The sequence below is a fragment of the Lissotriton helveticus genome, chromosome 8 (genome assembly GCF_964261635.1).
Source record: "Lissotriton helveticus chromosome 8, aLisHel1.1, whole genome shotgun sequence".
NCBI classification, from domain to species: domain Eukaryota; kingdom Metazoa; phylum Chordata; class Amphibia; order Caudata; family Salamandridae; genus Lissotriton; species Lissotriton helveticus.
The window spans coordinates 1,523,904,624-1,523,930,302 of NC_136069.1; the positions used below are offsets into that span (position 1 = coordinate 1,523,904,624).

General features: G+C 43.8%; 2 protein-coding genes and 1 pseudogene across 5 annotated transcripts in view; 1 reads left to right on the top strand and 2 right to left on the bottom strand.

Moving 5' to 3' along the window:
* Nucleotides 1-19,875, bottom strand: part of AAMDC (adipogenesis associated Mth938 domain containing) — a 228,854-nt gene extending 208,979 nt beyond the window's left edge. Inside the window, exon 1 of one of the 4 annotated variants that reach the window (XM_078658504.1) lies at nucleotides 19,740-19,875. The gene's annotated coding sequence lies outside the window, so the exon portion shown is untranslated. Of the gene's footprint in view, nucleotides 1-19,117; nucleotides 19,254-19,739 lie in introns of those variants that run through there. The other 3 variants (XM_078658505.1, XM_078658503.1, XM_078658502.1) reach the window with 3 other exon arrangements.
* A 1-nt stretch (nucleotide 19,876) lies between these two features.
* RSF1 (remodeling and spacing factor 1) overlaps nucleotides 19,877-25,679 on the top strand; it is a 713,574-nt gene continuing 707,771 nt past the window's right edge. Inside the window, exon 1 of the mRNA XM_078658500.1 lies at nucleotides 19,877-20,212. Within this exon, the coding sequence (XP_078514626.1) occupies nucleotides 20,035-20,212 (178 nt within the window). The 5' untranslated portion in view covers nucleotides 19,877-20,034. The remainder of the gene's footprint in view (nucleotides 20,213-25,679) is intronic.
* LOC144773241 (uncharacterized) overlaps nucleotides 21,619-25,679 on the bottom strand; it is a 44,346-nt pseudogene continuing 40,285 nt past the window's right edge.

Consider the following 25,679-nt stretch of genomic DNA (forward strand, 5'->3'; position numbering starts at 1 on the left):
TAGAATGGTACAGGCAAGTCGAAAGATTTGTGAAAGTTTCAAAAGTGTTATTGACCCCTTTACCGCGGCGATAATTTCACCACAGTGCGGGGGTTCTATTGTGTGGGCGTGGCCGCGTCGGCCAACGGATGTGCGCAGCACTACCAAGGTAGTGCTCGCGACGGCCGTTGGCCGACAGCAGCAACAAAGGGGTTACAAGACTTGCATGGTTTATTTGACATTGTAGTACCTGCAGATTTATGATCAGAATGTAAAATAACCATAGACTCGCCTAATGCGGAGTATCACAGAGACACAAAAACAGGAGCACCTTACGATGATGTTATGAAAAAATATCATCAAGTCATAACTTTTCTAAAAGGAAAGGTACCCCCAAAGGAAACAGATTGGACAAGAATAGATAGAACTATCCAGAACAAGGATGAATCAGTACATGCGTATTATGAGCGACTTTTGCAAGTATTCAAACAATACAGTTGTTTAGAAAGTATTGATCCCAAAGACATGACACATTTTATTTATCGTTTTGTGTCAGGATTAAGACCAGAAATCTCGCAGATAATTAAAGATCATAAGATTTGCTGGCAGGCTAAGCCTGTCGACGAAATCTTAAAATATGCAAATTATTGTGGGGATGAAATTGACAACAAACGAAAGAATTTGGAAGAAAAGGTAATGTGGGCACAAGTAAAGTTAGCAGAACAGCAGGAACTCCAATTAAGTCAAAAGAAAAATAATCAGACACAAGGAGATGGAAATGGGGGAAAACCAAGGGGAAAATTTAACAAAGAGGAGGCAAAGAAAACATTTCCCTGTCATGGGTGCGGAAAAATGGGGCATTGGAGAAACGAGTGTAAGGCTCTATTGAATAACAATGTCCAAACTGACAATTTGAATCCACAGACGCAGAATGGAGTGTCAAGGAAGCAACAGCAGCAGGTAATACAAAAACAGTTACCACTTGCACCTATGTCAGATTCTGGGAGCCAAGCCAAATACAGATTGGATATCACAGATTGGGAGGGAAGTGGCAGGAGAGAAGCAGTGACATCACGATTTCTTTTGAGTGAAGCGCTCTTTGACGAAGAAAGTTTCTGGCGGTGCCTGAGAGGGAGGACGAGGAGTGCTTACTTGGCGCATCCTTGCCTGTAGATCAGTCAGGTCCATACATTGAAGGAAAGGTTGAGGGAAATGAGGTTACCTTTCTGTTGGACACTGGTGCTACCGGTTCTACTGTGAGAACAGCAGACGTTCCAAACCTACCACTCTCGGGAGAGGCGATCCAAGTAGTGGGAGTTTCAAATAAACAAATTAGTACCCCATTTACAGAACCAATGGAAATTAGAATAGGGAATTTTAAAGAAATGCACAAATTTGTCGTGTGCGATTCCAGTCCAGTGAACCTGTTAGGTAGGGATTTGCTATGCAAAATGGACTGCACAATCTTTTGCACAACAAGTGGTGTTGAAATTTAAACCCCAGACGAAGATGGAGTTTGTAAATTAATGTTAGCTAAACAGGAGACCGATAATAAAAAGATGACTGTAGAAGATTTACCAGGAGAACTACGACACGCGGTAAAACCTGAGGTATGGGATTTCACAGGAAAAGATGTAGGACTAATGGCAAATGTTGACCCAATAAAGGTGACAGTGAACGAAGGTGCAGTTTACCCAAATATTCGGCAGTATAAAATGAGCCCAGAAATAAAAGCAGGTGTTTTAGCAGAAATGAAGTGTTTGGTTGAGCAAGGCAGTTTACAAGAAATAATGAGCGGTCCATGTAATTCACCCATAATTGGCATAAAGAAACCCGAGTGGAAAGTACAGGGTCGTACAGGACCTCCGCATGGTTAATAAGATTGTTGTTCCATGTTGTCCAGTTGTGTCAAATCCTGCAGTGATTCTGTATCAGATACCGTGGGAAGCCGGATGGTTCACGGTAATCGATTTGTGTCATGCATTTTTCTCTGTTCCATTACATCCAGATAGCAAATTTCTTTTCTCGTACAAATTCGACGACCATGTGAAAGTTTGGAACCGTGTCCCTCAGGGGTACACAGAGAGTCCATCGATTTTTAATCAGATTTTGAAAAATTGTCCTGAGTCTTTGGTGTTGCCCGGACAATATGTTTTGGTGCAGTATACAGACGACCTATTGGTGGCGTCTAAGACTCAAAATGATTGTGTTGTTGATACCATTGCATTACTGAATCATTTGGCTGAGGGAGGACATAAGGTGTCACCTGAGAAGTTACAATTTTGCACCACGTCAGTAAAATATCTGGGGTACTAGATAAAGAGGTGTGTCAGACGAGTTACTTCAGAAAGAATTAAAATAATCAGAAACATGAATCTACCTCAGACGCAGAAGGAAATCAGAATGTTTCTTGGAGTTGTAGGTTACTGCAGGCAATAGATTGTGGGATTTGCAATCCTAGCAAAACCCTTGATACAAATGACAAAGAAGAGAGCAAAGGACCCCGTAGAATGGGATGACAGGAGCATGACTGCTTTCTTGAAATTACGAGAATGTCTGTGTTCAACTCCAGCTATAGGGATGCCCGACTATTCTAAAGAATTTGTACTTTTCTGTGATGCACGTGACAATTGTGCACGGTCTGTTCTGACACAGACCCATGGTCTAATGAGACGTCCTGTGGCATACTTTTCTGCTACACTGGATCCAGTGGCATCTGCATTGCCGGGATGTCTGAAAGCGGTAGCTGCAACTTGTACGAGTCTTGAGCAAAGTCAATCTATCATTATGGGAAATCCTGTAACAGTGCATGTTTCACATGCAGTTGTGATTCTATTGACAAGAACACAGACTCAGTATTTGACTCCTAGTCGGCTGCCTATGTATGAGCGAATCATTTTAGGTGCAGAAAATGTGACCATGCCAGATGAACTGTTCTGGACCCAGCATCACGGTTACCTGATTCACATTTTGCAGAGATCAAAGAGGAAGTCGAACAGGATTGTATTGACCTCACTAAATACAGTACTAAACCTCGCCCAGACATAAGAGAAGAGCCATTAATAAATTCAGAACATGAACTATTTGTAGATGGTTCATGCATGCGACATGTGGAAGGAGGATTGAGTGCTGCTTATGCTGTATGTACTTTATGGGGACCCGTTGAAGCATCCTATTTACCTGGAGTCAAATCTGCACAAGTAGCCAAATTAATTGCATTGACAAGAGCTTGCAACATTGGGAAAATTGGAAAGTAACCATATATACTGATAGTCAGTATGCTTATGGTGTTGTGCATGACTTTGGCCAACTCTGGATGCAAAGGGAGTTTCTGACTTCTTCAGGTACTCCTATTAAAAATGGACATTATCTAAAGGATTTGCTAGAAGCAATCCAATTGCCAGAAACAGTGGCTGTGGTCAAGTAGGCTACTCCCCAATCTGGAAATAACAAAGCGACAGCCGGTAACTGATATGCTGACCAATTAGCCCAACATTCTGCCAAACATAAGATGGTAATAAATAAGAAAATTGATGCATGTGGAAACAGCTGCCAACTCATGTTACTTGGAGGTGTGAGAACGTGGGAAGAAGTGAGAGATTTACATAAAGAAGCAGAGCAAAAGGAAAAGGAAGAATGGGAAAAGATAGGTTGTCAGAGAAGGGCTAGAGATGGTGTTATTGTTTACCATGATGGTAGGCCTGTGTTACCAGACTGTATGCTTGCTCCTTTGGCTAGGATGTACAGAGGAGATTCCCACCTACGGCGGGATGCAATGATCAGATTGTTCAGGCAGACTTGGTTCAATGCGACGTTCAGGAATGTAGCAGAGAGTCTTTGCCACAGGTGCTTAATTTGTCAACAAATGAATCCTGGTAAGACAACTGTAGTGTTGCCAGGAAAGATTGGGAAAGCAGAAGGTCCATTTATAAGATTACAAATTGATTTCATTCAGCTACCCCCTTGTCGAGGACTGAAGTATGTCCTTGTCATTGTCTGCCTGTTTTCAAAATGGGTGGAAGCCTACCCTACTAGAAGAAATGATAGCACCACAGTAGCCAAACTCCTACTCAGGGAACTCATAGCACGTTTTGGTTTTCCAGTAACGATTGAATCAGACCGAGGAACTCATTTTAATAATGAAATAATTGTTCTAATCTGTGAAGCATTCAAAATTGAGCAAAAGCTGCACTGTGCATATCGCCCAGAGGCTTCTGGAGTGGTAGAACAACTAAATGGCACAATCAAGTCAAGATTGGGAAAGATATACAAATCTACCTGATTGGAATGGCCTGATGCTTTACCTCTTGTTCTGATGGGACTCAGAAGCATCCCAGATAGAAACACAGGCTTGAGTCCCCATGAGATACTCATGGGAAGAGCAATGAGGCAGGCATGGGTACCAGGACACAAGCTGATGAATATATTTGATGACATAGTACTGGAGTACTGCAAACAACTGGCTGACCAAGTGCATTTTATCTCTCACCAGGTTGGGGAAGACGCTGTCGCCAGACAATCAACTCCAGCACATGACCTGTATCCAGGTGACTGGGTAGTGATAAAGGGACATACTCGAGAATCTTGCCTAGCTCCAAGGTGGGGAAAGCCACATCAAGTGATATTGGTTACCACCACAGCTGTAAAGTGCAAAGGTATTCCAAACTGGATTCATGCAAGTCACACAAAGAGAGTGACTGAACCTGATGAAACCGAAGCTGAATGTTGTGCAGCTGAAGGGTCTCAAGATATCGATCCTGAAGTACCTGAGGGGGAACAACCGAGCACCAGTCAGGATGAATGGATTCCGGTAGTTGACATACCTGCAGAAATTGTGAGAACCAGAAGTCAAACCTATTTAGATAGACAGAATGATAGTGAGGATGAGTCAGGAATAGAAGAACGTACTCAGATTACAGAAATCAAAGCCAATAGTAATTCTGAGAAGGATCAGATAAGGAGAGATCAATATACTCAGACATTTAACACACCTGTCAAAGCTCCAGAGTCTGAAGAGGGACAGATAGGTATTAGGGCGAAGGCTCAGGAAGAAAAAAAACAAGAAATCAAAAGACCTGAGCAGTACCAGATAGGTGTAGAAAAATGTGTTCAGGAAAAAGAAGGCGAACCAAGTAAAGTCAAGGTAAAACTCAGAAAAATCCTGCTTAGTATAAAGGCCAGCTTAGTATCCAGGTAGAAGAAACAAAAATAAGACCTGGACCAAGTCAGATAGAGAGGGATACAGAGGACGACATTGAATCAGATGTGCCACAACTGAATGAAAATAAAAGAGCATCTGAAGAAAGTCAAAGCACAGTGCCAGCTAAAAGACTCAGAAAAGGAGATAAGTGGCCTGGTTTTGTTAAAAGACTGATATTTCGCCTTGAAACAATAAATAAAGAACCAGAGCAAGTAAATGAAATAACCAGTCAAACTGAACCATCCACAGAGAAACCAAGAAGGAGAAGTCTACGATTGAAAAGACTGAATAACAAGTTCAGAGGCCCTGAATGGACCTACGTCAACCTTAAAGACTTCGAAAATTTAGAGCCAAGTTGTTGGACCTGGGGTTACCAGTCCACATAGGGTAGCCTGGCACAAAGTAGGTAAGACTAAACTAAAAGGCAATTGTGCTAAGCTTGCATCAACACGCACAGTAACTCAGCGCCCATCCACATAAAGAATGACTCTACACCAGTTTAGAAAAATACGGTCTGCTTTATAAAATTTCTTCTTAGTATTTCTTTATCAAAAGTCGTGTTTAGTTTCAGTTCATTAAATAGCTCTACAGTTAATTATTAGCATTGCACATTTTCTCTTAGCATTAATCATTCTTTTCTTCCCCACGTAAAAGAATCTCTGTAGTATCTCCTGCCCCCTATTTGAGCAATCTATATTTCACAGTTTTAGTCAAGGAACATAACACAGATAGAGCTTCTTTTTAGTTAGGCACGGTTGTGCAGTACCCTTGAGAACTTGACGTTACCACAGATGGGAAGTTACAGGTTTTTAGCAACAATTTTAGCAGTAGCCCACTAGTATCTACAATCAACCAGCGGAGTATCTCTATAAAGGCGGTTAGGTTGGTTTGCCATTTCTCTCAGTCATTCAATTTGCTACAGTTTCACAGTAGATTGACAGTTTATCCCAATGTCTTCCTAGGTTTTTATATCCTTCAATACCAGGAGCAACCCCCCCCCCCAGCCAACATCTTCCTATACCGGATCTGGCCCTGCTACCTCGGCTCCAATTAGCGGTACTTGAGCCTCATTCAGTAATCGCTTCCCCACAGATGACGCTAAACAAGCAGGGAAAGTACTGCGAACACTGAGTCTTGCACTGAGGAGGTAATATACGTGGCGCAGATTAACAGATCGTACGTGTCCCAAGCCTGAGGATTACTTCATGGCCACTGGTTACTGTCAAATATTTGGCTTAATACGGGCAGGCCAGGAAAACCCGATCCTCCCCTCCCGCCACGGCTCTCTAGGCAATTGCGAGGCCCTCACAGCCCCTGAGGCCCCACCCTTCACTTCTCGGCCTTACCGGGTGTGTGACAATTTCGTCCCGGTCTGTTCCCTTGGCCACACCACCTCTCCTGATTGTGTTGCGGTAGTTCGTTAATGATCCCAGCCCCCGCGTTGCAGTTCCTCAGTAGCTAGTAGATCCGGAACTCCTCTGCGTCTTCTTCGGAGCTTCTCTCGGCTCCGCGTTGTGCTCTCCCCTCAGGCGTCACAGAGGGAGGGTGCTAGCGTGGGCCGGCCTCCTTGAATTCCCGCCCCCATCCGCTACAGCTCACCCGTCAGCCTTCACCAGCTTCCGCGACTCGGCCTTACTACGTCCTGCTACTCTGCTGATCAGGATCATGCCCTACCCGCGGAATCTCCTCAGCGGGAGCCCGTGACTCAGTGGCAGTGACCTAGCGACAGAGATGTCAGTCCACAGCCGTAGCCAAGTAAGGTTATGTCTACTGTTTTTTGGCCACGGTGAATCTTGGGGATAGCAGCGGGGAAGTTTCACACCCCCTCCACACTTCCTACTGTGGCAGTTCAGGTTGGGTCATGAAGGAAGAGGGGGGGGAAGGAAAACCGGACAGTCTCTTCTTTAATCTGCTTCACCAACAATTTTTAGTACCTTCTTCCCAGGGCACTAACGGGTCTGGAGAGCTGGGGGGTGGGGGGTAGGATGATGACAGGCTTAGTCAATAGGTAGGGGGGCTTGTCAGCCATAAGAGCAGCCGGCCCAAGGGACGATCTATCTCCTATCAGTGCGCCTCCCTCCCCTCACCAGGTTCTACCCAAGCTCTCTGGTCACTCCAAAATGGCTGCCCTGGTTCTGGCCCTTTTATAGGCTGAGCTCTGGCTACCAGAACTGGCTAGAAGGTTCTAGAACTTTCCCTATGTAGTCCTTTTTTTTTAAAAAATGTTTTTATTATTCATCATCATCAAGAATACATTTTCATTGTCTGTTGCACAAGAGAATGCATAGTCACAGATAGCGGAAAAACAAAAAAAACGAAAAAACATAATGCACAGAGTCAAGATCATTTGGATCGTTATATATCAGGTTACAGACTCCCCATTCTTAGCTTCCACTCTATTATTGGGGCCCATATCCGTTTTGCATCCTCTCTTCTCACCCTTCCCCTTTTTTCCACTAAAGCCCATTCCAACATAAATATGGCCAATACCCTAGAGACCCATTGATGTAGTGTTGGTGGGTTTGGGTCTTTCCAGAGTGAAGCTATACATAATCTACTTAATGCCATGGCTATATACAAAAACTCATAATGAGGTATTACCAGACTGTCTTTTGTTACCCCCAAAACCATCATTTCGTCTAGTAATGTTATATTCATTCCCAGCGAATTCTTGAAGAATTGCTCCAAGTCTTGTTTATACTTGTCTAAAGCCGGGCAAGATGCAAACATGTGGATGGTATCAGCTTGGGAAGAATGGCATCTTGGACAAGTTATACCATTGGTACCACCCCATTGTGCCACTCTATGGGGGGGTATGATATATTTCAAACAATGTTTTGTATTGCTGTGTTTGTACATTTGTTGCACTCAGCACAGAGTTTAACAATCTTAGTGATTTCTCGGCCTCGTTCCCTGTAAGCCCTAATTTGGATCTCCATTTCTCATACATTTTTTCAGAATCATCCTCTTTATATTTACACATTTCGTCATATAGTTGTGAAATACTACATCCTGTCTCATTTCTTATAGCTTCAATTAAATCTATTTTTTGCATATCGCCCCCCCCACATTTCATTGATAAGACCGACCTAACTTGTAAGTATTTAAAAAAATCTCTGTGCCTTAGATTATATAACCGTTGCGCGTTCTCGTACGTTATAATCCCTGCCACCCCCATAAGATCTCCTATACCTTTTACTCCTTGTCTATCCCAGTCTTGCATTACAGTATCGTGAAATATTTCTGGCAGTGATGGGTTCCCATATAGTGGTGTATAGTAGTTTATCCTCCCCAAGTTTATTTTTTTCTTGACTGTTGACCATACTGTTGTTGCTGCTCCTAGGGTCTTAAAACGTACTTTCTTGTAGTAGCTTTTTTCATCATACTTAAGTAGCCATTTATCTGAATCCTTGACCAAAAGTTCATATACGTCTGGAGTCCCATCCCTTCCTCTCCATTTATCCGTTACATCTCCCCCCAACATTCCTCTTATATACTGCAAGACTGTAGCCCAGTAATAGGTCTTGAAATCGGGAAGAGTCAACCCGCCACGCTCTCGGGATAGCGATAAATTTTTTTGACTGCGGCGTGTTTTTCCTCCAGCCCAAATAAATCTATTGGTGACTCCTTCCAGTTCCCTAAACCATTTATTATCAAAGATGAGGGGGATAGTCCTAAAAAGATATAAAACTTTGGGTAGGAATGTCATTTTTATCACGTTGCACCGGCCTATTGTAGTCAAGTGTAAATTATTCAGCCTATTGAAATCAACCTTGGCCTTTCTTATTATTGGAGCTAGATTTTTTGCCACAACTGTCGAGATCTCTGCTGAAATAGTAACGCCCAAATATACCGCTGTTTCAGTTATTCTTTGGTCTGTCCATGCTATCTTTCGATTTATTACAACCTGCGTTTTGCCTGTGTTTAACTTATATCCTGAGAGCATTCCATACACGGCTGCTTCTTCTTCTATTTCCCGCAGTGCCATTTCAGGATCACTAGAGGTGATCGCCAAATCGTCCGCATATCCCAGGATTTTTGTTTCATATCCATTGAGGACTATTGGCTGGATGTTTCTGTTCTGCTCTATTCTCCTAATAAATGCATCTATATACAGAGCAAATAAGAGTGGAGAGCACGGACACCCCTGTCTGGTTCCTCGCCCGATCATTATTGCCTCGCTCTTTTATCCCATGATCCTTAGTCTTATTCTGGGGTTGATGTATAATGCCTTTACAGCTTTTATGAACACATTTCCTATATTTACATTCACTAATGCTGCCCAGAGGAATTCCCACGAGACCCTGTCAAATGCTTTTTCAGCATCTAGTAATATTAATGACATAGGGTCTCGTGAGGCTGCCGTCCCATCAAATAGGGTTAATACCCTCCTTATGTGTTCTGCGGTACCTCTCCCAGGGATGAACTCGTGCTGTCTGGGGGATACAATCTTACCTATGATACTCCCTAATCTATTTGCCAAGATTTTTGAATAGATTTTTACATCGCTATTCATTAAGCTAATAGGTCTATATGACCCAGGATTGGTTGGAGGTTTGTTCTTTTTAATAAATACAATCATAACTGCCTCGCTCCAAGATTCTGGGGGGGGGTGCGCCATTTTGGATATTGGTTATTAGATCAAAAAAATCCTCCTCTATTTCAAGAAAAAAAGTTTTATAAAATTCTAATGGGATGGCATCCGGGCCTACCGCTTTTCCTGCCGGAAGATCTAGGATTGCTCTGTTTATTTCCCCCCGACTAAATATGTAGTCCTATGGGTCAAAACTTCGGAGGTAAAAGATGTGGCAGTTACAAGCCACCATTTTGTGTGTCTATGTTTTCATCAAGTCAGGAGAGCACTTAGGCCTCAAAAAGACATAGGGGTAAAGTAGCACCTAACCCAGGGACAACACCAAAAATTCCAGTGGACATAAAAATGAAAAGAGTTAGGAGGCCAAAAAGGGAAAAAAAAATAATAATTAGGAGGGACCACCCAAAGGGCTGACAGGTCTAACAAGTGATGAAAGTGATGACGAGCTGATCGATGATCAGACTTTCGAAGAAGTGAGATCAACTTGAAGAAAGGTTCACAGGTTAAAATTCTGTGGAAAAGTTACAAAGAGGGGCTAAGCCTTCTTAGTCAGAAATGGCTGATTATAATGTTATTGGAAGACCGAAAAGAAACTGCCTAAAAACATGCTGTAGAATATGCACATGTAGTATAGTAATATTAGTTATAGTCTGGTTTGGACTGACATTAGCTATGCCTTATTTGATGAGCAAAAATATGCAAAATGACACTAGTGTTCCTGAACAGGTAGAGACACAAAAGAAAGCAAAAACACATGAGAAAGCAGTTAGCATTAAACATGATAAAGTAAATTTAGAAGCACCAGAAGAGACAGAATTACATTATAGTAGAGAAAAGAATAGAACAGATTTAAATGTTTTCGCTAATTTCTTAGTACATTATGTAGAAGCTATAGAAATTAGTGATTGTTATGTGTGCATGAAGCTACCCACATCAGTAGCTGAAGGGGTCACATATCACTTACCTCTGACATATGATAATTCATGTAGCATTTTATCTAGCTTATTTTATAGAACTGGAAGATTGCAGTATTATTATTCAAACTTTGATGTAGTTTTCCCTGAAGTTCCATTAAGTAGGAGTCTAAATCGCATCTCTAATACTAGAGACTCTACACATTTTACGGGTGATTATTTCCCAACAGTAGGATCAATAGATATAGCTGAAGCACACAAATATAATCTAACATGTAAGTTACAAGAAAAGGAAAAGATATTCCTAAATTTAGTACAGAAAAGGAGACAGGATTTCCATAGAAAAGTCACTGAACAGAAACAAAAGATTCCTAAATGGGCTGAAAGTAAAGAGTTTACCTCAAATGGCAAGACTCGAGCTGCTATGTTACTGGATTTCATAAAGAAAGGGAAACTGTCTCCATAGAGAGAAAACAGACTACTATAATAATATGTTCATTGGTTCCAGTGAATACGATCATAATGTCAAGGTAATCGGGGGTTGGGGGTTCAAAGATGGATCACAACCAGTATTTCCTGGTATTTATTTTATTTGTGGGAACAAAGCCTATTTTAAATTGCCTGATCATTGGTATGGGAGTTGCGATTTTGGAATAGTATTCCCAAAAGTGTATCATGTAAAGAAAATCACTGGAAGCAATTAAGTAAATAATGGACTAACACGTAGTAAAAGAGCTAGTTTTGCTGAAATTGTAGGTGACATATTTAGTGCATTGATACCTTCAGTGGGAGTGGTTCTGACTAAAAGGATCTGTAAATTGTCAACAGTGGTGGATCGCTTATCGACTGACACTGCTAGTGGATTTTTAATGATCAATACCGAACTAGTTGCGGTAAGATCAATGGTCTTACAAAATCGACTTGCTCTTGATATACTATTGGCAAGAGTGGGCGGAGTCTGTAGAATGTTGAAAATGCAACATTGCTGCACTTACATTCCAGACGAAAGTGTGGAAATTAAGAAGTATGCAAGAAATATTACACACTTGAGAGAAGAATTGAAACCACTGGAGGTTGAGAGTGCATGGAAGAGACTAATTGATGGTCTCTTTTCTGTAAGTAGTTGGTTTTCTAACGTAGGAAAAAGTGATGCCAATATCTGGAGTAGCCCTACTGGTTTTGAGCATAATAATTTGGTGCAAGTGTTGCAGAAACACAAAGAAGTATGCAGTAAATACAAAAGGAAAGAAAAGAAACTTTGATGAAATGGAACTTGAAGAACTAAATGGGGATCCGTATAAGAAGATGAAAAACGTTCACTTGAATAATTTTGAGAAACCTAAAAGTGTTTGAAGAAATAGAGATGAATAAATGTTGAAAGTTGGCATCTGTTTTTGTAATTGTGATGATATAAAATATCATCAAAGAGGGGACTGATGGAGCAAGGTTTCGCACGTAAAGCGACTTGCTCGGATTCAACCCTCTCTAAGTAGCTTAATAAGTACTAATAAACATGTTTCGTCTTAGTAATAATACACCACACGACATTTCGAGTATCTAGGGGAAGCTCTCCTATGTGCTTTAACTAACAGTATTTCGAGTGACCTAATATGGCCGCCGCAACGCAGGAACTGTACTGCGCATGTCACACTCACGTGGCATGACGTACTCTCTGCTTTGGTGGGAATTCTTGCTTCTGCGTACTAGAATTAAAGATGGCTGCACTATGTTTTAACGTGCTAAAGCTTGCATCGCTGCTTTTACTAAATTGTTCGTTCTGCTTAATTCCTAACGCTATAGTTAAAATGAAGTAATGGGAATAGCGTAGAGATAAGTGGTATACAGTGCATTCATTTATTCTTTGTTCTAAAACTGTTCTTCTTTGACTTTGCCATTAGCTCGTGTGCGGACCAATCAAGTACAATGTTGCTCCATCTTGGGTCCTGAAACTGAGCATGTGCTGAATTCACCCGAGTCTACAAGCCATGGCATTGAACACGGGCCAACTCCTGACTTGAAAGAAGATGCTCATGGGAATCTTACCTTTTGACCCTTTGGAAGGAAGCTGAACGAATTGTTATATTACATTGTAATTCTTATTGATACATTCACTGTCGGGTGGAATAAAAAGTGCATGGGAGAATAAAATTATGGGAGGGAACGTAAATTTAAATATTTGAATGAAATTACTTCATACTGGAATGGTGTGATGACCTCTCCTCGTCTTTTGTCCAATCAAATTGTGGGAATACAAGAATTAGCAACATTGGGGGGGTGGTACACTGCCCTGGATAATGGTATATCTAAGGTAGGCTTAGCTAGTTAGATTGTCCGACTTGTCCGACTAGCTGACCTGTCACTGACCCAACGCACTCAATAGGGATCGAGAGCAGAGGTGCTGGCGGAGCACTCGGTCAGAAGATTCGGGAGCAGAGGTGCTGGCAGAGCACTCTGTCAGAAGATTCGATAACCCAATCGGGGTTTGGTAGGAGAATCGATAACCCAATCAGGGTTCTGAGGGAGAAGATTCGCTAACCCAATCTGGGTCTGACTATTAGCCTCAGAGAGGGGTGTGACGCTGGTGTTAGCTGAGGGTACCCGTTTCCAACTTGAATCCATCCTAATTCGGTCTTCATTTGTCCTGATCTACACCTGTGCTGTCTTACTGGCATCTGAACTACTGGAAGTCTTGTCCTTCATCCCAGCCCGTGGCCAGGGTTGGCCTTCACACCATTCTAGGTAACTATAATTAAATGTGGGTTTGTCATTGTACTAATTCCTTTTTCTTACCCTACCTATGTTCAAATGCTTAACGACATTTCTTATTGAATCTATGCTTATTTTGCTTTAACTCTTATTTTTCTAATTGAACGAGCTTTAATTGGAATGGTATGGACTCTGACATTTAAGAATTTACATAGATAAAGTATTTAAAAGTTACCCGAGTTTGTGGTTATTTATGAATGCAAATGTTGTTATGATATCTATTATTCTAACACCCTTGATCCCTTAGGTCTCTAGGTACCAGCAACAAGGATTTGGTAAGCCACTGGTATAGGACCTAATAGGTAAAACTTTAAATCTGGTTGTAGCATAAAGGGTCACCTGCTCTAAGTCTGTATGTTTTTATGGGCCCAGGTGAGTATGGTAAAACGAGCAGGAGAGCCCACGCTCCATCACTACCACAAAATAAAAATGATTGATTCTAAACTACATGAGTCCTTTTCAATTCAAAACGTCTTTCCCAAATTAAGACTATATCTCTATCCTTCTAATGAAGCAATTTGTATGTTAGCTAACAATGGGCTATGTGGAAATCAAAACATCTGATGTAATGAGAGAAAATGAACAACATGGCATCTTCTGAACTACATGAGTCCTTTTCAATTCAAAACGTCTTTCCCAAATTAAGACTATATCTCTATCCTTCTAATGAAGCAATTTGTATGTTAGCTAACAATGGGCTATGTGGAAATCAAAACATCTGATGTAATGAGAGAAAATGAACAACATGGCATCTTCTGATAGAAATAAGGCAAGAATGTTAAAAGAGATGTCAGGTTATGCACTCCATTTTATGTGTAGTTATTCTTCATTATTCTATTAAACGGTTAAACTATAACTTTTACACAAACATTTTAAAACATTATTGTACAGTTATGTAAAACATTTATTAAAGACATGATCATTGAAAGGTCAAGAATTAGACACGTTATGCGTGTTTTAGCACATATGGTCATGCTACTGCTTTTATTTGTCACGATGCACACCAAAATAGTGACGACACGCCTTTTCGTATATGTGCATGTGTCTTGGATTGCTATGATATCATGTATATTTTACATTATGGTCTTATTTTCGGTGCTGAAAATCGCCGTTATTTGAACTGACTATTACATGAGAGCATCAATGTATATTTTACAATTGAAAGTGCTGTTATACTTCATTCAATTCAATAAAATGTTTAAAATAAAAATAAAAAAAATCTAGTCAAGCTTCTTACTTGTGAAACAATGCCGTTTTTAGGTTTTGCCTAGCCAATGCGTACGAAGTACGCATACGCTAGCAAAACCTCTTGAGATGTATATGTGATCGATGACCCGCCTAGGTTTTGCCTAGCCAATGCGTACGAAGTACGCATGCGCTAGCAAAACCTCTTGAGATGTATATGTGATCGATGACCCGCCTCTGCCTCTCATTGGCTAGCTCCATAAATGGAGGCTAGCCATTGGGAGACAGAGGCTGTCAATCGCGCTCTCGAGAAAACGCGATTCGGGGGCGTTTCTCGGGCTTTTTTTAAGCCCCGCCCCTTTGTCCCGGGCCGCGCTGTCATTGGCTACCGGCCCGGGACACCCCCGTGACGTCATTCCCCGGGCCGCGCTGTGATTGGCTGCCGGCCCGGGACCTGCGTTACTGTGAGTACAACAGCACGGCACGTGTTAAGCTGGATTGTTATTTCGAATCCATGTCACGTTTATACATATTACCATTCTGCCTTCTGGTATGTTTTCTTTTCCCCATCATCTCAGTAGTGTTGTTCTTGCTATCCCCTTCACCTGGGATGCGGTACGGCTGATTTCCTAAAAGCTTCGTCACCCTTGTTAGCTGCCTACGGGGTCGACAGTGCCCGTGAAAGAACCATGAGATTGCATCATCCCCTGAAAACGTGATGTGATACAGATGAGATGGGCTATGAAATTGGCACAAAGCCCCTCTCCCTTGAAGGGCCGCTCCTTCCCGGTCCTCGTGGAAAGCAGCCCCTCGCAGCGGCCTCGGAAGCTCGCAGCTGCCGGTGTTTGCGGTTGTGCTTCCGCATATATTAGCCGCAGGATATGGGGACACATACATATGAGCAGCTCTTCGGCGGGCCGAATGAGTTTTTTTTTCCCTCCCGGATCCAATCAACGGCCTGTGAGCCGAGTGTGCTAAAGTGCCAAGCAGGTCACGTCGGTGCTGTACGCTTCCATTGCGGTCTCTCCAGGCACCTGGCATTTATGATTAAGAAAAAAGATGAGTTACTTTCTTCGGCACATCTAAGCTTCACTGTCCCATTCTGTGTTCTCACTTTGTATTACATTATTGTATTTAAGAATATGCAACGTTTATATAAGAAATGCGAAAAATGAGAGCGGATGTTTGTTGTGCCATATGCCTTCGGATAGCGCTTGTAACGCACCTCCCCGAAGCTGGCTGTGAGAGTTGGAATACACAAATCAGTTGTTCTGTCGATTGGCACAGCACGAGACTTGGCCTCTCATCCAATCACATCTCGTTGCATTGATTAATGCAGTACGAAACACGTGCAATATTTAGAACTGTATGTGCTTTCGCAAGCTACTTACCAGCTTGGCATGTATTTAAGAATATGCAACGTTTATATAAGAAATGCGAAAAATGAGAGCGGATGTTTGTTGTGCCATATGCTTCCGGATAGCGCTTGTAACGCACCTCCCCGAAGCTGGCTGTGAGAGTTGGAATACACAAATCAGTTGTTCTGTCGATTGGCACAGCACGAGACTTGGCCTCTCATCCAATCACATCTCGTTGCATTGATTAATGCAGTACGAAACACGTGCAATATTTAGAACTGCATGTGCTTTCGCAAGCTACTTACCAGCTTGGCATGTTAAAAAACAGCAAGAGGGCTTTTGCTCAAGAACAGCACATTTGAAGACTGTGTGTTTAAAAGGTATATGATGCTTGTACCACACATCAAATGTCTCAGAGAGGTGAGGCATCAATGTTTTCATCCGCTGCAAAAATGCAATGAACGTTTTTAGGTGTTGCGTTAGCCAAGACTTTTAGGTTTTTTTAAAATAATACGCATAATCTACTCCCTTGTAGGGGTTTCCAGCCGGCTCTCTTCAGTCACTGGTCTGTTGTTGTGCCATACACATTTTTCTCCCGCCCACTACAGCATACTGCATGGAGCAATGGCCCCTCCCTATTCAACTATTGTGACAGCAGTCTGCTGTTCACACACAAAGTACTCCCCTGCAGTTCAAGCACTGACAAGGCAAAGCATGCTTTTTTAAGATCAAAATAATATTTTTAATATTTTGCTTGTATTCATGTTTTATTTTGACGAGGTTCTAGTAGTTACCCCAGCAATAAAAATTGCAAAAACCATGGTAAAACAAAAAGAGCATTGACAAAGCCAAAAGGCTGACCACAAATTCAGGAGCTATTGGCTTTTTTCAATGTGCGCTTCATCACCACTCTGTGTGAATTGCTCACATGTTTGTACCACTGTCTGTTTAGTTTGTATTGGCCTCTGTCACCCGTGGGTCTCATAGTGAACTGAACAATTGAAACACCTGTTTTCCAAGACATAAAAATCATGTGTTTAATATTTTTGGACTGAGGTTTATATTAGTGGTCATCACATCATCATGTGAAGGACAATTTCAGAATCGGGGAGAGTATCCTGAAAAATACCAGCCAGGAAGGGAATCACATGGGAACAGTAAGCAATCCCTGCTGGATTATTTCTGAAGCAGAGAGAGTGGGTGTGTAGATGTGAATCATTCTACAGGGGGACAGAGCACCCATGTTTCCCAAGTCACGATGCACACCACGATATTCTAACCTTAGCGGTCTGTTCCAACAGTAACCAAGGGAGGCCGCGCGCGCTCCTGCAGCGCCCGCTCTCTGCTCAGTCAGTCACTGCAGGGCCATGTCTAGGGCGGGTTGATGAAGACACAGATGTATTATTTCCTGCACTGGAGTTGGAGGGAGAAGGAAGGGTCTGCTGCTGCTCCACTGCTAACATCTTTATTATGTCACATTCATGGCACTGGGATCTCTGGAACGTGCTTCAGATCACACAACACCAACAGGAACTCTTGCTTTCAATGTCTCTCCTTTCAAACCTATTCATAGTATGGTTTCTGTCTTAAGCTTCAACTATAGTGCTCATATAGGTATGTAAAATGTATAACTGTTTATTTTATTCTTTGGTTACAGTTTGGCAGAATCAGTGCAAGATTTTCATCATTATTGGACAGGTGGCTGAAGCCTAAGATGGGAGATGGAGTAGCTTGTGAGTCTGAGAAACTTTCCATGTGGTCCAGAGGTGGACCTGAGCTCTGACCACTCAAAGAAAACTGTGGTGGTGGCACAGTGGGGCACCTCAGTCTGGTGTACAGCCACGGTCTCATGACAGGGAGAGTGGGAACAAGGAGAAGCACGGGTGCTAGCATGTTTGTGATGCAGGTACAGGCCAGGTGGTTCTCTGCAGCATCTTGTGCTGTTTCAGGACAGAGTCCATTGACAGTGGGAGACTATTATAAAAGAGTCTCAACGCCAGAGTAGTTGTAAGCAGAGTTTCATTAATAGAAATCTCAGCTCACGTAAGTTTCAAAGCCTAAATATCAAATTGTTGTCTCCATAGAGAACAAGCATTTACAATGCAACGGTTTCGCCTTTGGAAAAGTTTGAGCTATTGGCATTGTAAATGACAAAATTTGTATTTATGTGTTGGTTTTGAAAACAGATAAATAAATGGCATTGTCCTTTACATTGCCAATAGCTCTAACTTTTCCAAAGGCGAAACCGTTGCATTGTAAATGCTTGTTACCATTGTGAGGCCTAGTAAGAATAAGTATATCTGACCAACACAACTGCATTTTTTAAAAAAAATTCGGTTCACTTTATACAGAGTGTTAATACTCCACATATATTTAACTATAATATTTTCCGTTTTACTACAAATACCCTATCAAAAGTAAGGAAGAAATAGAGCCCACGAACTAATATTTTGCTTTCGGGACTCGAGCAACAAAGGCCGTAAGCGCGAAAGGTCCAGAACCAGAACGCACAGATAGCTCTAGGATAGCAGTGTGGAACTGAACCAAAACACAGCATACCATAATACAACTGAAAATATAATTTAGGATACAATTATGGATCTATCAAACATCCCCATAATCCACCTATAAATAAATACCTTGCATCCTATCTCTCCTGCGTTATTTGGACGGATTATTTTGTTTGCCACTTTTTGAAAATAATTTGAACGTCTCTGTACTGAGAAATAAAAACGCTGACATTCAGATAAACCTTACTACTCTCATGTTCAAGGCACGACACATAAACCATGGTGACCCAACGAGTGGCGGTCCCCGCGGATAGTAGTTCCGTTAGCCATCTAAAAGTAATTTCGGGAGTGCTGCTGTTTTTTTTTCGCAGTCTTCAATATCCACATAGCATCAATCGATTTCATCACGCTTCCAGCAAACCATAGTGTAAACACATCCACTAAGACATTTTATAAGTCCGAGCAGTGTTTCACTTTCTAGTTACCGCAGTCCAATAACGTGGAACATTAATTTCCTGTTCATATATTAACTTTTGGTCCAACACTCTCAAATGACATTCTTGTAGAGTAGACAGACATATCACAGTACCCTCCCTCGCCTGAATACTCACAGCTGGGTCGTGACAGTGACAGCCCTCACAGTAGGGATTTGACTCAATTTGACTCAATCAACCACTGCTGTTTCTGACACTTTTTAAATAGTTCTTTGAACCCCACGCTTAGGAGGTAAACAATGTTCAATTGACCACGCCTCCTCTGTGCTGCTGTTGGCTACAGTCCACGTTTTATCACAGCCCCCTACAAACTGGCCAATTGCGATTTTAGTTTCTTGTGCCTTTTAAAGCCACCCACCCACTTCATAGAAACAGAAATGGGGTTAACTGGAAGGCACACGTTCTAGGACCCATCTCTGCGCGTACGACCGCGCGACAGTCTGAAGAGCAATGTTTAGCCTCAGTAACTGTCTTATAAATGTATCTAATTTTCAATGGTACTTTACATATGCCTAACAAAAAAAATAGTGTAAGCATCTGAGCTTTCTGCTCATATAAAGCGGAGTAGCATTTAAAAGATACAATATCTTATAAAAATGCTTTAAATGAGCTTTTTTTATAAACATTTGAAATACGTCAGTCTCTTGGAATTGGATTTGTTCCCAAAATTAGTTTAAAATCATTCTTTTTTCTTGTCCGACTTGTTTCCAGACCCCCGCTTTATTACCAAGATGGCTACCTTGTAGACCTTCGAACGAAATCTTTCAGCTTGTCGTCCGTTGTCTATTTCCGATCGGTCTCCGCTCTCAAACCACTAGATCTCTGTGCTCTTTTGTTTTCATTTTCGTGTCACACGAGGCCAGACTAGAACGCTCCCGGGGGAAGGGGGGAGGGAGAGCGAGAGGGCAGTCGGGGAGGAGCGTCACCGCAACCTGGGCTGCTTCTGCTGCCTCTTTCGGTGCATTGTGGGATCGCGGCGGGCTCCTCCGGAGGCTCGAGTCTGGTCGCCCCCCTCCTTCCCCAGCAGGTCCAAGATGGCGGCCGCGGAGGCAGCGGCGGAGACGCAGGCGCCCGTGGAGGAAGACACCTGCCCGGGCTCCTTGTCGGATTTCGCGGTTGTCTGCTCATTCCTGGAGCGGTACGGGACGCTGCTGGAGTTGCCCGAATTTACCTTCCCGCAGCTGGAGCGAGTGTTGCGGGATACTGGCCCAGGTGAGCGGTAAGGGGGCGGATGCTGATGGTTATTGAGAGTGACTGCTTGCCGGTAGGCGCACGGACACACATTGAATGAACGGTGGTCCATGAGAAGCTGTATACAACTTGGACCGCCCCGCAGGGGGCGTGTCTGGTGCAGGGGGCGTGGAGCTCGGCAGGGGGCTACCCTGTAAACAATTTTGCAACCTGTGCGGGCCGGGCGGTCCTTTCTATGGTGCGGAGCCTTCCCCTGCGGGTGCTCGCATCCTACCTCTGCCCGGACCCTAGTACCAGAAGCTTATCTGCCCCGAGGGGCATGCTCCTTGCACTTAATGAAATAACAGTGATGAACAGCAAGTGATGAAAACCTACTAGTACATTTCAGAGGGCATTCTACAAATGGCGTTTTTGTGTAACTTAATGGGGAGCGCACGTCATTCTTGCTATACAGCAGTGTTTTGGACTGACAAGGTGGAGATTAGTAGTTCCACTAACTTGCATACTTGCATCACTATTTCATTTATTATGTAATTCATCTTCCACCGTAAATGTTGGGAAAGTGATTTCCATATTTTCATTCGTTGTGAAAGGCTCTGTTGCTCTTATGGATCTAGCAGTGTTGGATCAAAAGCTGTCAAATAAAAAGAAGATTGGGGGGAAGTGATTTTCCCTGCTTGTTGTTCTAGGTTAGATGCAAGTGATAACGCCTTTAGAATTCTTAAAATATTATGTTTGTAATTGTACTTTGTAAATGGAAGTGAGCTGCTAGATCATGTTATGAATACTGTAATTATGTGAATTGATGTGTGTGCGCCATTTAATTGCCGTTTGTTCGCCTGAAGTGGCTTTGCTTCTGGTTAGTTGTGACATTTTACAGCCTAGCCATTTAGGAGTATCTGATGCTATTTGATGATGGGTTACGTGCATTGTTGCAATGGTAAATGCTGATCTGGCTATATAGCTTTGAGCCTTGTTGCACAAGTGAAGGGCAATGGTTGTATGCTATATGTTGGTGAAGAGTGAGCTTCGACAATAGCTTGATGTAGTTGTGCAGTTGAGCTGGCAAATGTTAGCCAACTAGAAGGCTTGGAGCCACTTGTTTAAGATGGTGTTAGGAGTTGTCTATTGCTTAATGTTTTTCTAAGGTTAAAAGAGGATAAGGATTTATCTGAGTGGACCATAGACATGGCAACTTTTTGGTAAACTATTTTCCTTGGATCCATTTTGAATGTATAATGGTGACAGGAGTTGTCTATTCTGCACTGTTCTGGCACTGTGATGCATAGCGAAGGCTTTATCTAAATGTGATGGTTAGATGACAGAAGTTTAGCCCGTTAAGTGGCCCATGACTGTGTTTTATGCATAATGGTTTAAAGAGTTGACTAACAAATACTGCTGCTTTCAATTATAGTTATCACTAGGGCCTATCTGAATGGAAGCTCGCCCTATGAGAGAGAGGAACAAAGGGAGGCAGTCTAATTTTAGCAGACTTAAAGTTCAGACATTCCTCATTTGGTTTGTCTCAAAACATTAATGGAAAGCATTGATAAGTATTGCATGATTATATGATTTTTGGTAATGCATTGCCTTCTTTTGGCGGAGGAGCATTCAGAGTAGGAGACTGTAAAATTCAACACCAGCCTGCTGGGCAGTGGTCTACCTAACATCTCCTCCCTATGAACATGTGACACCTTTGTATCTCACTGGCTATTTGTATGGCAATGATGTGGTGTGCTGATCCTATTTACTGCAGCAGGGAAACCTCCCAGTAAAATATTCTGAAAGTTGTCATGGAGGTTTTAGGCAAGGCCAGTTATAGTGAGTATGTTGCTGTTCTATGGTAGATAACACATTGAGTACGAGTGATTTAACAAGATTGTACTAAAATTCAGAGCTGCTTTTTAGGTCTCGCTAGACGTACGCAAAAGCGAAGCTTTTGCGTCTAGCGAGACAACTAATGTATTCACTTTCAGGGGAATGTAGACATCAGACTGTCACGAGCGTCTCCTGCCGGAGATTCTACCTCGTGAGCGCACACGTCGCCGTCCCTCATATTCCCATGCAAAGAAAGGCACACTGAACACACACATGCAGGCAAGAAGGCACACACACACAGGAGCGCACCTACACACATACAAAGCCCCCCCACACCCCCCCCGCTGACGCCGCATACATAGAAGTCCCCCCCCCCCCACCTGCCGCCGCCGCATACATAGAAGGGCCCCCCCTCCCCCTGGCCGCCGCCGCATACATATAAGCCCCCCCCTCCCCCGCCGCATACATAGAAGTTCCCCCCCCCCACCGCCGTATACATAAAAGTGCCCCCCCAGGTGCCGCATACATGCAAGCGCCCCCCCCCCACACCATACATGCAAGCGCCCCCCCCCTTACCGTGATTCTAAGGTCTTGCAGCCTCCGCGGGGCTCTCCCTCGGGCATGAGCCCCGCGTCACCAGCACTGCTTTCCCGTGGGCGCGTGCGCGGGCTTCCGAAGACGGAAGTCCCGCCCCAAGGAAGGTTTCGCTTTCGGAGCTGGTTTTGCTGGGAAGAAGGGGAAGGAGCCAGGTGCTGGTCCCGCGTTGGCACACTGCAATTTTGTCAGCTCGGGGATCGAAAGCAGGTTAGGACAACTTGTTTTATTTACACGCATTTGAAGAACATGAAACAGAGTGCGAGCGGAGCACACAGATGTAAAACAAAAACCACACGGAATGTCCAATCACAGATATACGTAACATCGTACCTACAACAAGTCAGCACTATTGCTTTGTCAATGGTTGATGTTGCATCAGCTGAAAAAGCAGTAACTATGGCTTTGACTAGACTACATTGCTCTGCGATCTGACGCAGGGGGTGGGGGGCAAGCACGTCACACACTCCCTGCGTGCAGTTCCTGTGGTAGAGGGATCGAGATGCGGGTTACCAAGCGTCTCTGCAGTCAGGATGGGACCCCGAACCCAGATACCGCTCTGGGCTATTAAACTACCAGCAGGCTGCAAAGTTCACGTGGGTCTGAGACGCAGGAATTGCGGTCGGCGCCTTAATCCTCAAAGCTACCGAAATGTATAAGAAACCTGTGTCCACGCAATGGGCCCGGCCGCCACACCGTCTAACATGTGGTCAAATTCCTCTCACACTGCTTCCACACCCGAGTGACCCGCAGCATCTTCCCACCGCAAGACAGGGTAGCCGGGTCAGCTGCTCCGCTACGGCAAGGGAACCACACGGTGCCCACGCCCTCCACCCATGCTCTCCACCCGCTCCCCGAGGGCCTCGGCCCTCGAACCGGCAATCCTGTAGGTAAGGGGGGGTGCACAGTCTCGCAAAAAAACTTTCCATAGGCTCCACTAGCGGCCATATTGGAACAGATGCTGCATTTCCCTGCTTGAAACCCAGGCAAGCTCCGGACCCATTGCGCCAGAGAGGGGCATGCCAGCGCCCTAAGGCACACGCTACTAGATTATATGGCCCGGCCTCACTCTCGGAGCCAACATTATACCGCTTGCACATGCCCGATCTCGATCCCGTGCGCCGCCGTGCTCTGGTCTTGATTGTAATAAAGTGTGGCCTATCTTGTGTAATATGGTCCTCATGTAAAGTGCTCTGGTGCCTTTGGGCAAAGATTGTTGCATATAAAACTGCACACAAATCCCATGTAAAGTTACCCAAACATCACAGCGATGCGAAGCATAATAACGGCACACAGCATTATATAAATCCCTGTTGCCATTACAAAGCACCTATGATGTAAGATAATCTGGTTGTGGCATGTACATGCATCACCACTTGCACTGTCCATCTCCCTTGTCTGAGTTATGGTGTTTGATGTGTTTGTGTGTCTCTGTGTCCTCTGTCGGCCTGTTTGGGCTTCGGTGCATTCCTCTGTGCAGAGTACCCTTCCCAATATGGAAAGCAACATGTTTAGCCAAGGCGAAGAAAGGCGATACTACTGACGTCATGCCACCTCCCAACAGGAAAGAGTTCTCACCTGAAGCAGCTGATCCCGCTTCTGCCGGAATCTGGGCCTGGTGGACAGCACTACGAGGCAATATAAACTTTACTTTCATCCACCTCTGTGGCATGTATTTATTTTACGTTATTTCCAGCACTTTTCCATATATACCTAAAAACAGATTTTCTTTATAGTTTTTCATTGCAGTGCCTTTAGAAATTCGTAAACTCGCGTGCTTGTTGCTTTCACATCCTGCGCTTGCAGCGCTCATTAATGGTTGATTTTCATATGGATTCTTTAAAATCGTTTCCACAACTTTGATCTCCTGGGATCGTACCAAAGGCTGGAAACTCTCGCCAAACATGCCCGGCACCGGTGCGCATGGGCCGCCCCGCCCCGGCCACCAGGTGAAGCGGATGCCTCTTGGGTCCGCCCGCGATCAGCAGCGATCGCTTGATCTGCACCGAAGCAGGAGGAAGCCCCGTGCTCCAGTCCCCGTACTGCAACAATGCTCTTCTCGGCGAGAGATGTAGCGCTGCTCCTTTTAGGTAAGTTATGAGGCGCTAAATCTGGGTCGTTGGTGTATGTGTGTGTGCGCATTTGTGTAAGGGCTGACCCCATACCCGTCCCAGTGCAGCGCACTTAGGGTTCTGACCCGCTCCCTGCTCGGACCAGCCCTTAATAACAGTACTGGGTAGGTTATCATCGTTTAGGGTGTCCTGTATGCAAGGACGGAAATATACCCTTCCCCCACTCCCCGGCTGCTGTTTAAATGATAAAATACAGCAATATTCAGTGCAATATTCAGGGCCCGTGGCCCTCCAGGTCTTTGGCTCGGTGCCACTGCACCTGCTGCAACAATGGAAGCACCGCCTCTGCATGTCATCCATATTGAGACGATAAAATGCAGAGATGGAAACCCTTGACCTGCAAATTAGCGAAGGAGCGCTGCAACTCACCCCAACCCACTGTGCCACAATGTGTTTTTCTGTGCATTCTCGAGGCCTTCTAGGTGCCACCTAAAGAATTCAGTATCCGTGGCTGATGGCCAGCTTTAGCACCCGGTGCGACAGTCATTTTCAGTGCCCCCACACCCAGGACTTCCTGTTTGGATTCCCTCACTACCTCGAGGCAAAAGTGCCCCTCATCTCTCCAGTCATAAGTTATTGCTAAACACCCAAGGTCAGCACCCTGTGCGGCCGCACCGGTCGCACTGCCCTAAAGATGGCCCTGTGTGGCTGTGATGAGCTGTGTTCAATCACATTGCAGTGCTAAGAAATAATGGTAGTGGTGACCCAGAATGTCATTTAAAATCACATATCACAGTGCTGTTGGTGCTTCCGCCTTTCAGTGTGTACATCCAAGGGTGTGCACCATTCGAGGACCTGCCTTCGTGTGTGTGCAGAGATCTCAGGGGCATTATTTCCAGTATCAGTACATAATATTATTATTGGTTTTGAATTTGCCTCCCATTGTTAACACAGGTCCACAAGTACCAGAATGCATGTGTAAAACAACAGTACGAAATGGGCTA